Raw genomic sequence first — 15500 nt, 5'->3', positions numbered from 1 at the left:
GAGTAAGTTGTACCTTTACTTGTGCGTATGCGCGTTACGGTTTCCTAAACGCCATTGTGATTCACCAGAATTTATCGCTGATGCATCGATGAAATAATTGCCCATAGGTCGTGCTGTAACGTTATATAAAAATTTGACTAATTATCTCTCCTCATTAGTACCAGCTATATGACCAGTGCGACAAATAAAAACATTAGCACCTGCTTTACACAGCTATCTCTAATACTTGTGATAAATTGATATGAGAGTAAAATACTCAGCGCATTGGGCGTACAAGTGGAACGGATTTCGACTTTCTGTGTGAGTATTTCACCTGTACTTGTATACATACTTTAATATGCATGTCGGAAGGTTACTTACAATTAGTCATGACGGGTCTTCAAGTGTTTACGATGTAAATCTTTCAATCGTTTATTTATTTTTATCTTCCACATTGTTTACATATTTTATCTTTTGACACACAACGTTTCTTTTCAAATATTCTATACCTTACATTTCTCTATTCCATTCACCATTTATTTTACAATGGTTTCATTACGAACCGACTTGTCGTCATTTGAGAAGAAAAAAAAATGATTTCAGCGGTTTGCCATAAGAATCCATATCAAATATAATGTTGACTCACTTTCCGGTTAGCATATTAATTAATATAACCGCTTAACGTATTTAACCTGCAGGTTATATTGTAAATCTACAAGCAATTAAAAATTCTACTCCGAAATCGTTACCAAGTAACAAGTATATCTGCTATTCATATAATTTTAAGATACGAATGAAAATATTTATAAGGTATTGGAGTAATGATTTTGTCAATTACAATTTGTAATGAATAACATGAGCACAAATATTGACCCGGAAATTTTTTTAAAGCTAATTATTATCTAATGCACGCAATAATCAATTTACAACAGATTGATTCCATAATTTACTTAAATTGGTTTGGGTATTGGATATTATTGCCCCACGTTATGCAACCCGATCCCTACTGACTCGTCAAAAATGAACAATATTATAATTTTTGATTTTCAACAAAACCTCACATATTTATTCTCATCTTTTTATTTCAATATTAATGTCGGAGGGAAAATGATGTTCTTCGAACACGAGAATTAAGATACATTAAACTATATCTATAGGTATCCCTGCAGAAGGTTCGTTGACCGATGGCGTGTTGAATTACGGTTCGTTTAAAAGTTAGCAGTTAAGCGATTGCGAAAATTCTCATTGCCAGCCAAGCATCTTCTGGCCTGTCTTCTTTACTTCGTCTATTATGAATTTGATCGTCTATCGGCACGGATGTACATACTTGAATATTTCGTTACGTTAGATTATGCACTGCAGGCCAAAAAGAGTTGATACTCATCGTTAATATTCGCGTTCATTCTTCTTGCATATAAGATAATTTATCGCAAGGCCATCTGAAATCATGTCTATAGGTCAGCGGAGATCATATTTCAGAATTGCTTGTCACCGGAGTATATTTTTCCTTGGCCATAATAAGCGGACATGTATATTTAATTATTATATATAATTATAATTTATAATTTATAATAAATAATAAAATATTCGTGTCGACTTATTTTGGCCAAGGAAGAACATACTTCAGTTACGAGCAATTCCGGACTATGACCTCCTTCAGCCGCCACTCAATGTGAGGCGTGGCTCCCCTCCAATTAATCCTCCTAAATCAGCGTTACGTAATTTCTGGACAATTGCAAATCGAAACTGAAAAACTAAAATATATCTTGGCCCTTTTCTTTCGGCCGCTGCATTATTTACACCTTTACAATCGTTAAAATCGTATAATTATTCAGCTAAACAGCGAATTGCTCTACTATCCACGGTTGTTATCTCATCGTCAGAATTCTCAAGGGCAAAGTCGTGCTGAAATTTTTCACTCGGATGTGTCGTAAGTCGCCCGCAATTTTTCGCATAATGTGAATAAAGAGACATCCACGTACATTCGGGCGTACACGAGCGTATTAGCTGATTCCGAATGTCTGGTAAGTGTAAGTTTCTAATTACCCAGCTTGGAACAATCTCGTGTAATTAGTGAGGCATGACTGGTTCGTATTTCAGGTCCTGTAATCTACGGTAGCAGTTCTTATCTGAGTGCGACGATTCCCCCTGAAATATCGTCTCGCTTTCGGCATACACATACTATAGAGAGCTCTCCGATGCATAGTTGTTTCTTGTGAGTGCCGAGGAGTATGAGGAGTAGGATATCGTCGCCGCTGTAGCCGAGTTGGCTCCAATTTCTGAGCTAGAGTTCGTTTTGGTTCGGTTGATCGCGGACTGCGTGGAAGGACGGCTTCGCTATGACGGACAGTAAGGTCAGTTCGGTACGTACACGCGGCGTTGCGTATTACAATAGCGTTACATAAAAATATATACCCACCCGTCGGATTACATTACGTGCATAGACATATCGCGGAGAATATTTATGAACCTTATTTTTCAATGAAACTTCTTTATATTTTATCTATGCAACGTATGAAGCTGAAGCTATATAGCAGCCAAATGTATTATACTCTTTGAAAATAGAAGAATGTAGTTCAGTTTTATCCTCATAATTCTATAAAAATATTGAGGGTTCAATGTGTTGCACAAAATTTTAATTTTCCGACTTCGCTGCATTATTCAAACGAACGTTTGAAAGTTTGGCTCCTAATTCTGACTGCTAGCTTCAGCCACCTGTGCTACGTCAGGATCGTGCAGCGGCATTTTATAGCAGTATAGAGTTATACCTTGTATATAATTATACCTTGACACGAGTGAACTTTGCACACAGCATTAACTTTTGTATGCAGACGTCCGTTCAATAGTATTCCAGTGATAGTATATTTATATCCAATAATTATTGGTACTCGCGAAGTTTAATTTTAAAATCGGCATTGTCTTTCGGGTCTCGGTTCTTTTTTTTTTCTTTCAAGTAATCAGTGATACGGGATTGCTGGTGAAACCCGGGAATTTATTTGTGATAGTTGTAGAAATTTAACGAGATCGAAATTTCGTAGTGATGGCAAAATGGTGATGGTGATCTACAAGGAAAAGCAACGATCTTATAACTTTAGAATGACTTTTAATTATGTTAGTTGGCAAAATATGCGTACATTGTCTTGCTCAAGAAAAAGCTAGAACTCACAGCAAATAAAACTAACAATAAATTGGACAGTGCAAGTCAGGATGCTCAGAGAGAGAGAGAGAGAGAGAGAGAGAGAGAGAGAGAGAGAGAGAGAGAAAGTTTGTCGAAGGGCAGGTCATTGCACCTTCTGAAACATAATATTACGTATAGTTACTAATTTCGAACAGTGAATCAATGGATAACCTAATATTTATTCCAAAGATTTCAAACATTAACTCACTTCTGTCATCTTTTATAATCCTGATTGTTCTTACCGATAATTTCATAAAATGTATTATACATACGTAAAAGGTAGAAATTTGAGAAGCCGGATTATTTTTGCTTGTTTCCGTATATACCTTAAAACGAAAAAATGCATAATTTCAAACTTTATTCTTCGAGTTTTTTTTTTATCTTCAACTAAAATTACATTTATAATTTCTATATTTTACATACAGTAAGTGCGTTAAAAATATCGTACCAAGTTCTGTATATTAGATAACATTACACTTGTATCTTCACATAATCACAAGCTGTGGGGTCTGTAATTACGTTATTTCAACGTGGTACCTATACAATATTGCAGCCAGAGCTGTAACATAGTTGTTGCACAAACTTGTAGCTTGCCGCATACACGCGACACATATGTTACATGTATTATGCAATGTGAGAAGGTCATTGTAAAACCTGTATCCATTTATGTTACGTCAGATGCGTCGAAAATTTCTGTTCAATATCGCAAGTCTTTGGAAGTTTACAGATATTGAGACAGAGATGTAGGCTAATGGCATCGTTTAGTCCAAGTATTTAGACAAACAAATTTCGTTTTTCTTCAAACATTAATGTGACCAAATCTTCGTCGTATTGTATCGATCATATCATAATGACGATGGATTACACGTCCAACATTCGTCTGTTAGTTGATTAATGGAAATCCTGAGATTTGTCACATTATATCAACGTAGATTCGATTGTTCTAGAAGACTGAGGATTCGTCGTTATCATAATTATCATTGAATCAATGACTACTGGCATGATATTTTTTCATGGCATTATAGACACGCTTTTGTATTTTCATAGTGGAAACAACGCGGGAAACAAACGTGCTATGGGCTTACCCATGCTTCGATTTTGGGAGTATACGTATTCACGATATCTTATGCGATACTGCACCTTCATTTGCCTACGCGAAGTCCAGCCCCAGAATTCGACCCTGGCCAATTGAAGTTTCTCACCTTTTGGAACTTGGTGAGTTTGAATTCCGTACATTATAACAAAAAGTTATTTTACTCTCGTAAAAGTCGTTTCAACGGCTTGTCGAACAAGTAACAGAATGAATATCACTGATGGCGTTGTCGTTCCTAAGTATAAAAAAATGTGGTATCGCAGAAGGCTAACTTTAAATTAGAAATGTATTTTCAACGATAAGTCTTAAGTAATAATTATTTACTGCGGTCTGTGTAATTGTGTGGTCAGTTACTGACTTCCCAATACGGGCTCTTGTCTGCAAAACGGGCTTCGACCACCAATTGAATAGTGCCTAGAGTTATTCGCATCTCAGGCTGTTTATTCTGCAACTGAAAATTTAGTCTATCGCCCCAAAATTATCCGAAATCTATAATAAAATGAAAAAAAAAGCACGGCAGACGTTACAATGATGTGCTGTTTTTTCTGCTGTGGGTGAATTGCACATTATCAATGCTTGGAATGTTCCTCGAATCATTACGTAACTTTATGGTATCGGTTAAGCAATGAGCAGTTAAATAAGATAGATAGATTTCACCGGGGTCAAGTAGTATCTTGAATTGTTTGATTACTCGTTATCTTTCCCGTTTTCTCTCACACCGTGTGTAAACGGAATGATTTCATACGCTAATACTATATAATTAACGCTTATCCTGTTACATAGTTTTCAGTATACGTTTACTGTCACATGGGGTGTTTCTTTACCTACTCGTATTTTGGCTATTTTAATTGCTCAGAAAATTCTGAGGAAATTCATGCATGTTCTTTGAGATGTCTAATTGAAGATCCAATAGTTTGATCACTTAATTATTCATTTGGGAGAAAGCCGCGGGCCTTCAAGTTTACAAAATATACACATAACAAGAAATCACGCGAGCACGAAAGACCCTATGTGACAGGGTAAAGGTTAAAAATGGAACTAACAATTTCCATATAAATATCTAAAGAGATATATCCTTGGTTTGAGAAATAATTTATATTTATGTTTGTTCTGGTCTTTAAATAAACTTGCATTTCCAGTGGATTAAAATTTTTAAATAACTCCATACAACCTTGACTCAATGCAACCTGTTACGATTTTATATTATACCCGGGTAATAATATTGCAAACATGACAAGCTATATTGCATTTGTTGAAAGTGCGAGTTGAAAATAAAATTAATACTTTTATTCTTAATAAAAGCTGTACTTGGAATTACGTGTAAACAATAATCGTAGTAGAAGTTGCAAAGTATATATATATAGTCATAGTGTTCTTTACGTGTTTCAAAAAAGTCTTCACCTACAGCAACTTTAGTCGACCTTCAATCGCATAACGTCCAATTACTCAAATTGATGTAATTCAATTCTATAATGCATGGGTGGATCAAAACGTATGACGCCAACGAATCATCATTAAACTTTGACTGCGACAACGAGATCGCAACCCTTAAAATTTGATGCGAATTACGAACAGTTTATTCATCACACAGATTTTCTGTTATTAACCGAACCGATTAATCCGTGTATATATTTTTCCATTCAAAAATTAACAACATTCCTTCCGAATGCAGCTAATAACGATAATTCTTAAGAAAGTTTGAAGTGACGTAGATATATTTTACTTATGTTGGATGTTTTCTCGATCTTATCATCAATGTAGGTTCAGGGTTCTCGGTGTCAAACGAAAAGTCAAAGGATTTTGACGTTTCTGTCCCTCCTAAGAAAAAATTTTAATGTTTATTCATGTGTTGACAATCAAATATAGTACACAGAAGCCATATAACGTAGATAAAAAGAGAGAACCTACAATCAAATACTAGTGGACCTCATATAAGAGGTGAGCTTTCGCAAGAAAGACAGACGAAACAAACCGCAACAGCGATGTACATTAAGTTTTACAATTACATAGCGCTAGTAATATTTGCAAAATGGATCCTCGACCTGACGAGGAGAACTCACCAACTGTAACCCATGGGCTTGTACGAGATTTCGCAGAATGAAAGAGTAATGAAAATAAACGAACATGTATTCTAGTTTATCCGTAAACACTCGACCGTCTCCCGAGAAAATAACGATTAAAGTCACGACACTGCTTCATGAATCTGCTCTTTACGACTTTGAGTCTTTGCGCTTCGTGTTCAAGTACCGACCAATTTGCTTTTTCCATTTCTTCGTCAAGGTATGCTTAACGAATGTTCCTTCCTTATTTTATTGATGAATACAAGGGCGCTATATTGAAATGACAACTCATCATTCCAAAGCAACTGTCCGTTATTCCGAAATACGCTACAGGGTATTAATTAGGTTTAAAAGTAATAGGAAATAACAGACTCGTGAAGCAACGTCGAAACTTTAAACATTAATTTCTCGGAAATGATCGAGTGTTTACGAACAAGCCGAAATACGTGTTTATTTATTTTTATTACTCTTTCATTCTGCGAAGTCTCGTGCAGATCCGTGGATCAGGGGTGGATAGGCGGGTTCTTCTCATGAGTCCGTTGCACGTCATCATCTGAATGGTGACAATGGTTACATTAATATCCGACTTTTCGTCAAATAACAGTTGATTTCTAAAAAATAACGAAGCCGGAGGAACCCGATAAAGCCATGTAAATAGTCTGTGAGCCTTGGTAAGCTTTTAAATTCGGGGAGGTGTGGATTGCATTGAATCTCGCGATGTTGAAGTTGACGTGAGGGGAAGCGGTTAGCGTGTAACGCAGCGATTTTCGTTTCCTTATTTTTTCTCCGTCTCCAAGACGGATCACCGAAAAGATATGTAAACAAAGTTCTTGTCGTTAGAAAAGTCCGTGGAAACCGGAAAAATCCAAATCCTCTTCCGTCGTAAGTCAGACCCTATGAAAAGTCAGAAACTATGCTTATCCAGTTCCCGACGTTCAATTTACGAGCTCAAAGACACTCTCCGTATCACTCCGTATCTCGCGTCTAATTTCAAGCGATTCCCAAATCAACAATGCGTCGCGAGGCTGCAGCGGAGTGCGTCAAACGCAAAGATCATGTAATACTCCGCATACACGTGCCGCGTCCGACTCCCGTTGAAGCGCGCGTGCGTTCACTTCGCAGCGGGTTGAGTTGTAGTTCGACTTTCCCGTTCTCTCATCCATCCAGTCTCTCTCTGTATGTGCATACATTGAGTGCGGAGCTGGCCATCGTCAGCAGTCGTGCGCCGAGCGAGTCACTTTCGTCTTGGGTAAATATTTCGAGGTTATACAACACTGCGGGACTCAGCACGGAGTCGGAAATCTAGCACACCTAGTAAATTGGTGAATTAGACTCTTACCGACCGAACCTCCGTGCGTATTTCGATATCTGTATACTACTATTCGTGACATTCCAAGTTCAAGGTATACATGCCATACGTATTACGTATATTTGGTCTCGGAAAACGATTCGAACTTCGAGTATTGATAGATTCGATCGTCGAATGAACGGTACAGTTATATTCATTTCGCATCGATATTTCGTAGTTTGAGATCATGAAACGTATTCCGAGATCTTTGGATATGTTTTGACTCGGTAGTCACGTTCACACGTGGAGATTTATAACCTTTTCGGCAGGCTGTAATTTTGCCATCGGAGACCTAAATTTCAGGTATTGGAAAAGAATTCGCGGTTACATAGTAGTAGAGACACTGATTTGACATACCGTTTTGTACAGGTCGTTTCAATGGTTCCTGTAGCGGTAGGCACGATCTTGATCTTGATAATAACAATTTAACATCACTAACTTATATACCGATAGATTCATAAAGTTGAATTATTCATTGGAATCAACGTCACTTTGCCGTCATATACACATCATCATATGTAGATCTATTATCACGGTTCAAACTTCGAGTCTGTTATAATAAACAGTTTACGAATAAATTACGAGGTCGGGATTATAAAGTTCAAAACAATCAATCTTGAGGCAAATTTTATTGGTCTGATAACGGAGTACTTTTTAATTTACTTCACGATTTAATTAATGCTTCTCTTAATATATTTGCACATTCGGTTTTGATTGATTGTTGGTGCATCAAATCATTGCAATATAATTTATATAAATCGCCTCGATCTGTGAAGTATGATAGAGTTGATCGCCAGTTGAACGCGGGTCAAAGAAGAGAATAAAAATACAGCAACCTCCTATTTTATATCGCTGTCTTGTTTACAGTCAACTCGTGCCTCTTTACTCGTTGAAATTTTCTTGTGCACGCTCGGTTCTCGCTCTGTAATTATAATCTGTTGAAAGTTCGAACCTGCACGGGTGTACAAAATTTTTGGTATTATTTCGGTGGAGGAAACAGAGACTGTGATATTTACAGGCCATTAGACGAATCTGAGATCACAAAAATGGACGCTACGGGAGTCAGGAACAAAAAGCGGGACACCCTGCTGAGAGGAATGCACGCGATTGCCTTCGCGCAATTCTCATTCGCGGTCTATTACGATCACACCTATACAGTCGTCCCTCGACATATCGCCAGGATGCATGATGCCTACGGCGGCAGATTTAAATTTCTTACATTCTGGAACGCGGTTTGTATTTTTCACAATTGAATTTTATAATATCCCTTACCCCGTTCACTTTGAAATGAACACATTAAATCAAAATGCCTTTATTTGAGTAAAGAAATGCTGTTCCGACAATTTTGAGATGTTTCGGACATGTTTCAGAAATTGAGTTTTTTTTTTCTTCGAAATGTGCGTTTTTCTCACAATGTGAGAATAATGTTACTAAATGAATAGAGTTAATCGATTTGTCAGCAAATTTGAGCCCTATTTTATATACTTCTCAATTATTTAATATGCAGTATATACACTACAGTGTACAAAAACGCAAATAGTTAACAACGTACAATCAAAAAATTATGAAGCTAAAACTAGCGGCCAAACGTGCTAAACATTGTGGAAACAGAAAAATGCATTTCGGTTTTATCTTAATAATTCTACAAAAGTATTGGACGTTCAAGGCATTTGACAAAATTTTGATTTTAGGACTTCGCTACCTTATTCAAATGAACATTAGAACATTTGGCTGCTAATTTTGGCTGCTGATTCTGGCTGCTTAGTTTCAGCCTCGCAATAAATTGACTAGAGATATTCAGTTTTTATTCGTTGGTCGCTTCACTTTTTTTTGTAAGAGGAAAAAAAAACTTGACGCTATTAGAAGGCTTGTTTGTTGCACATTACAGTGAGAGGTAGCCGCTTGTCTGGAAGGAACATGAATTATGTTATGGTCTAACGGAATGTTCTTTGCGTTATGTAACTACAAGTTTTGAAATTCTTCTATCCGGGATACGGCATACATATTTGAAAATATAATTAAATTATCACCTCTTAATCGGTTTGCATAGAAACTGCATGATCTAATTCTACGAACAGGTCGCACGGAAATTTGATAATAACGAGATATATAATCTACCCGAAATCAAGACTCGAATAATACACGAATCTTTGGTTGATTATATATATATTTTATGTATATTTAATGGTATATAAGTTTTGCCAGTTTTTATGTACTGCTTTTTTGCGGTCACGCTGCAGGTTTTCACTGCCTGCTAGCAGCTGATGGTGATAAAAATTACCGGCGTTCCACACCTTGCTTCGCGGTTTATTGGGAATCTGTCAACAAAATTTTGGAAACTCCCAATTTATTCCGCGCGAATAGCTGCGGGGTTATGAAGCCTGTGTACGGGTCAAGTACAAATTGGATAACGACGCAAAATCAATTACCCGTTGTTCACTGAGTTTCAGCTCTTTATAGCGTGCAGTTCGCGATTTATTATTATACTATAACTTTATTTACAAATATTTTATTTGAATCGAATTTGCCTGCTGGAAATATATCCATGCTGTAACTTATCTTTTTCATATACTATATATTAGGGTGGGCCAAAAAAATCGACTATTTTTTTCCACTTTGTACTCCGAAAACTTGGTTGGTAGAGACCTCAAAAACAGTCTCTCCAAGTATGAGCTTTTAATTTTAATAGGAAGGTCCTTCGCCTCGCAGTTTTCTATTTTTTTCTTATGGCGAGGAAGAAAAATACATATTTCGGTATCTACTATTTACAAAAAAAAAATGTATATCATACTTTCGTAGGAAATTAAATTCTCTACAAAAAAGGTCTCTTACAATTTTTTTGTATACCTCACTGTTCAGAAGTTATTGAAGGTTAAAGTTTGATCATTTTAAGGTAGATGTCTTTTTTTTTAATGAATTTTATAACTCTTCAACAAAAAGTCATTATAATACGAGCAACTCATGTTTTCATAGGAAATTGAATTCTCTACAAAAAAAGTCTCTTACAATTTTTTTGTATACCTCACTGTTCAGAAGATATTCACCGTCAAACTTCAATACACACTATTTTTACAAATTTGTTTAAAACTGTGAATGTTTGTTAGAAACCAGGAGGCAATTATCCTTTGAATACTGCTTAATTGATATGCCACTTGGCAATGATCATAAAAGTTATAATAAACATATAAAGTTATCATAAATTCAAAGGTTTATACTATATCTGCACTATGATTTTGTCTTGCAATCGATTCAAGTTAATTTTAGGGCATCGAAATTATTTGCATCGAAAACTGATATTAGCAAGTCAGGTAGGAAACAAGTATCGAGATATTGAAAACGATCTCATACAATTAGGACTTGTAATATTTAATTGTATTTTAATGACATCGGTTCTATTCTTCTGATCGGAATTGAGTGATATGGGTATAGTAATAAGAACCTACTAGTATTTGGTCTTACACGTTTCACGCTTAGGGTTTGTGAAATTGATAGTCTTTGACAGCTACAGGCAGTGATAGTAAAATCACTCGTGTTGTAATTGTGAAGGAAGAACGCGGTTTTGCAATTACTGTTTCAGTATGCAATAAAAGCGTTGCATTACCGAACACTTCTTTCACATATATTATGCACAAGTTTTACAAGTTTTCCTGAGACTTCTTCCTGACATTACACGGACACACGATAGCCAGTTTTACTTCGCGTGCATCGAATTACTTGTTTCTTACAACTCGACTATCATCATCTTACTTGTACATCATACTCGGAAAGTCCATATATACATAGATATATGTATATACATACGTGTAGACAACTTGGGCGGTGAACTGCGGTAAATTATAAAACTGATTATAAGTAATTGAAAAATTGAAGAAGTCGCCTTTTCAAGCTGTATAGGGATATACACGTTTGTGTATCACATTGATAAAAGCATGCCCGCCTCTCCAGGCGCGTGCTAAACTCGATTCAGTAAACGTAATGGGGAAGTAATCTTTCCATCACAGACCGCGCGTCATTTTATTGCAGTTGGACAATACCAGCTTATCAAATTTTGATTCGATTGATATCACGATATATATTGACAAAACGTTCATCCTGATATGTTATACTATATGATCCTAATCCGAGATATTTTGGCAAATTTGAAAACACCGAATTATACATTGCTCTTTGTAGTTAATTTCTGTAACAATCATTCTCTGCGCCCATTGCAATTATTTCAATTTATATATCACATCAAGCTAAACTAGTATACTTAGTTACCCAAGTTCATATTATAGTACTAACCGCACTCTGGTAATCTAATCACGCGTTACTTGACCGCGGCAGGAAATGCACTCGGGTTTCTATTCCAGGCGGGGGCGGTTGAGAAACACATCCTAAATTACAACATTGATATATGATAACCGACATCATTTAAGATGTGCTTGATTCTTTAATTCCTGGCACTCATTATTTATAAAATACATTAATTTACTTGGAAACTTTAGATGTTCACAGGGTAAATAAATCAATATAGTTCAACTTTGTCAAACTTATTTGTTTCTTTAATTTTCTCGAGGATATTAGGTGAATAATCCGTTGTTATTCAATTGATTAAACTCTGTCCATAGAGATCCCTATTACATATATATGTTCGTTGCAAATAAAACTTCATGTTATTAGACATCTCTGTAAATAAACTGGAAGAAGTTGAAAAGCGAATCAGACCCTTTAGTCGAATCTTATATTTGAATTGAAAAATGAATAGACATAATTAAAAATATTTGAATGTAACCTTGTCGCCGAAAAATGCATTTCAGCTAACTTTAGGCGATGCATTTTGGAAATCGATTTACAAGAAACTTTTCTGATAAAATGTAATTTGAATGTATATTCCAAGATATTTAGTACTCTGAAATATGCCCCTCTAAATATATACGTCTCATTTACAAATCTCATGGAAACCTACTGTTTATGTGCATACTGTCATAATATCGTAGTCGCGTAAGTAATACTGTACCGTATTACATACAATTTGAAGGAAGTTGTGCTCCAACTATACGTGCCATCACGGGTTGATTTTATATCAGATTACTGATAAATCTGCCGACATTCGTTAAAAAAAATAATCAAGTTTTCGATTCGCAGATTTTACAAGCCGTTTTCTTTTTCGTGTGCCTGCTAAACGATTTTGGTGGAAGCAATGAGTTGAGTCCGGCAAAACGGCCAATTTTGCGCCGTGTTAAAGACTTTATTCACGCCAGTTTTGGATTCCCAGTTGCAATGGTGAGTATAATATTCAAAGTTTTCAGCTTATTATTGAGACTAAAAATTTAAATTAACGTCATTTCCTCCTCAAGAATTTTTCTTGCTGTATACCAAATAGTTAACGTTTAATCCGAGCTTGCCATGATCAGTATATGGATAATGTTATATGTACAACTGCCCATGTGAGCTGTTTGCTGAAAGAGTATAGAGCAGCAGTTACTGGTATGAATTAGATAAATAATTTTCATGTGATGAGATTACTTTTTGCACATGTCTTGCCACAATACATGAAGTACCAAGTTGAACTTATAGGCTTTTGTTTCATTTCATGTATTTCTTCAGTTTGTCGGTGTGACTTTCTGGGCACTCATGTTCGTGGACCGTGAGCTGGTACTACCAGCTGCTGTAGATCCTTATTTTCCTTGGTGGTTAAATCATCTGATGCACACTCTGATCATGGTCACTACTGTTCTTGAAATGATTGTCGCTCCCCGTCAGTATCCTAAACGATTATCTGGTCTTGGAGGCCTACTTATATTTATGGCTTCCTACTTAGTGTGGTACGTCACAGCATAAATAATTGCATTATTTAGAGGAAAAGAGTTTTATGATGTTTTAATCACGAATTATTTCTTCAGGTTGCTTATTATTTATGCAAAGAGCGAAATCTGGGTATATCCTGTCATGGAGGTGCTGTCGTGGCCACAGCGGATTGGTTTTTTCGTTGTACTTTTCCTATTTACTGCAATTCTGTACATCTTGGGAGAGTACTTGGATCGGCTCATCTGGGGTAACGCTCTATCTCATCCCTGCAAATCTCATTTCAAGTAGCCTTCACAGGAAATGTCAGGAAACTATGCATACTCTTCAATGGCGGTGATTACACATTTGTGCTTTGAATGCACGTCTGCATGTTTAGGAACACGTTCAAAGTTGTCTAAGTTTTGATTTCAAAACTGGTACATTTTATCGATGAACATCTAATCTATGCGTTTTTGTGTTGGAAAATTGAAATTTAATTTTGCAATTCGATAAGTGCGTGTAAAGTGGTACGAATTTACATGACCAAGGTTTGACCCTAACGCCCGCCGAATTGTTCGCCGATTTATTTCCTACTCCTACTCCACCAAATGCATATTTTCAAGGGGATGTATATTTGATGGAGTAGAAGTAACCTCACTGAAAGTCAGGTCAGGTCCAAAGTCACTAACATTTTACAATACGACTAAATCAGTTCATTTTCAGTTATCAATATATGTTTTAAACATGTATTAATCTTTTACGTTTGAATTAAATTTTGAAGAACCAAATTTATATAAGTGAATTGAATAACTTTGAATAACCTTTTCAAGTTTACTGAACCCATTGTACTTGATTGTATACTTCCAGACTTTTCCTTGGGCTGCTTGATCTAAAATGGTCGTTTTATTGCATTCAAATGAATGTTCCCGTTGCTAATATTAACATTTGTGAAAAAATAACATTTTCCCATACTCTAACTTCTCTCTACTTACAAAACTTCACTAATTGCAATCTGATATTTTTCAGGACGGGCTAAGAAATCTGTAGGTAAGAGTGCCAAGAAGAAGAAATCAAAATGAAGGGTCAATCTGTTGGTATTATATAGTTTCATTGCTATTACCAATGCATAAATTGTTATATATTTTTGTTTAATTTTTGATCCATATCATTAAAAGATTTTTCATTGTCCTTTCCGCATTTTTCGTAACAGTGCATTTGTTATTACTGTAACACGTCATCACGTTTACGCCGTGATGTAAAATTCAGCATAAGAATCGTTGATAATTGTTATCTAAGCAATAACGATAAATATAGTTATTATATAGGACAGTTATTGCAGCAATCAGATCTGATCATGAAGCAATTTGTTACATTTTTTAAAAATAAATGGAGATTGTTAAATTGATGAATGAGCTATTTCATAGTACGTCGAGTTTTGTTTGATTGTGAGATCTAGTAAGAATTGTAGTACTTCGTTTACTTAGTCGAAAAGGAACAAGAACGTTGTTGCCTTAAAGTATTTTAATGTTTACTAAAATGTGTTCATTAATAATGTTTACATTCATTTCTTGTGCGATAGTGCTTTAATAGTAGTACAGCTTACTTATCTGTGGTTTTACTGTAAATTACTATCCATAGAAAGTGAAAATGTACGTATTTTTTAGCTTCAAGCAATATGATTTCAGATGCATCAAAATATTGCATTGTACAATAGGAACTGTATTCATCTCGAACATTTTACACGGGCTCATTTTAGATAACACTATACTCGAGCGATTCATTGTTTCGAATTGTGAGACATTGAGTAATATAATACACAATGGGATGGGTGGTTTTTTGCACTTTATTATTGTAAACGGAAAAAATTGAACATGACATTATGATAGTAGCCATGCTATGTATAATAAAACTTAATACTTAAAAAAGCTGATATACTGATTACCTGTATAAGAATTGGAGTCAATCTATAACACAATTAACTATCGAAAACAATATTGATCTCGGATACTTGTTCCCAACAAAGTACGATCAATATTGCTCCAACAAGTTGGAACGTTATGCACTCAGTCAGTC

At 35.6% G+C, this 15500-nt stretch overlaps 1 protein-coding gene across 12 annotated transcripts; it reads left to right on the top strand.

The window, feature by feature from the left end:
- Positions 1–101: 101 nt before the first annotated feature.
- On the top strand, positions 102–14832 carry LOC124176928 (androgen-induced gene 1 protein-like). 12 transcript variants are annotated; one of them, XM_046558853.1, is made up of 8 exons: positions 102–300; positions 1815–2003; positions 2080–2342; positions 4205–4372; positions 12786–12923; positions 13248–13465; positions 13544–13695; positions 14454–14832. In XM_046558853.1, exons 3-8 carry the CDS (start codon positions 2319–2321, stop codon positions 14504–14506), a joined length of 753 nt encoding a protein of 250 aa, XP_046414809.1. In that variant the 5' UTR covers positions 102–300; positions 1815–2003; positions 2080–2318; the 3' UTR covers positions 14507–14832. The 12 variants fall into 12 exon arrangements, with proteins under 12 accessions (XP_046414809.1, XP_046414873.1, XP_046414791.1 ...); XM_046558917.1 differs by having other exon boundaries at positions 159–300; positions 2080–2333; XM_046558835.1 differs by lacking the exons at positions 102–300; positions 1815–2003; positions 2080–2342 and adding an exon at positions 2980–3090.
- The last annotated feature ends 668 nt before the right edge of the window (positions 14833–15500 follow it).

This window comes from Neodiprion fabricii, chromosome 1, assembly GCF_021155785.1.
Source record: "Neodiprion fabricii isolate iyNeoFabr1 chromosome 1, iyNeoFabr1.1, whole genome shotgun sequence".
Lineage (NCBI taxonomy): Eukaryota > Metazoa > Arthropoda > Insecta > Hymenoptera > Diprionidae > Neodiprion > Neodiprion fabricii.
Note: the sequence above shows the minus strand (reverse complement) of the source record. Positions and strands in the feature narration are given on the sequence as shown.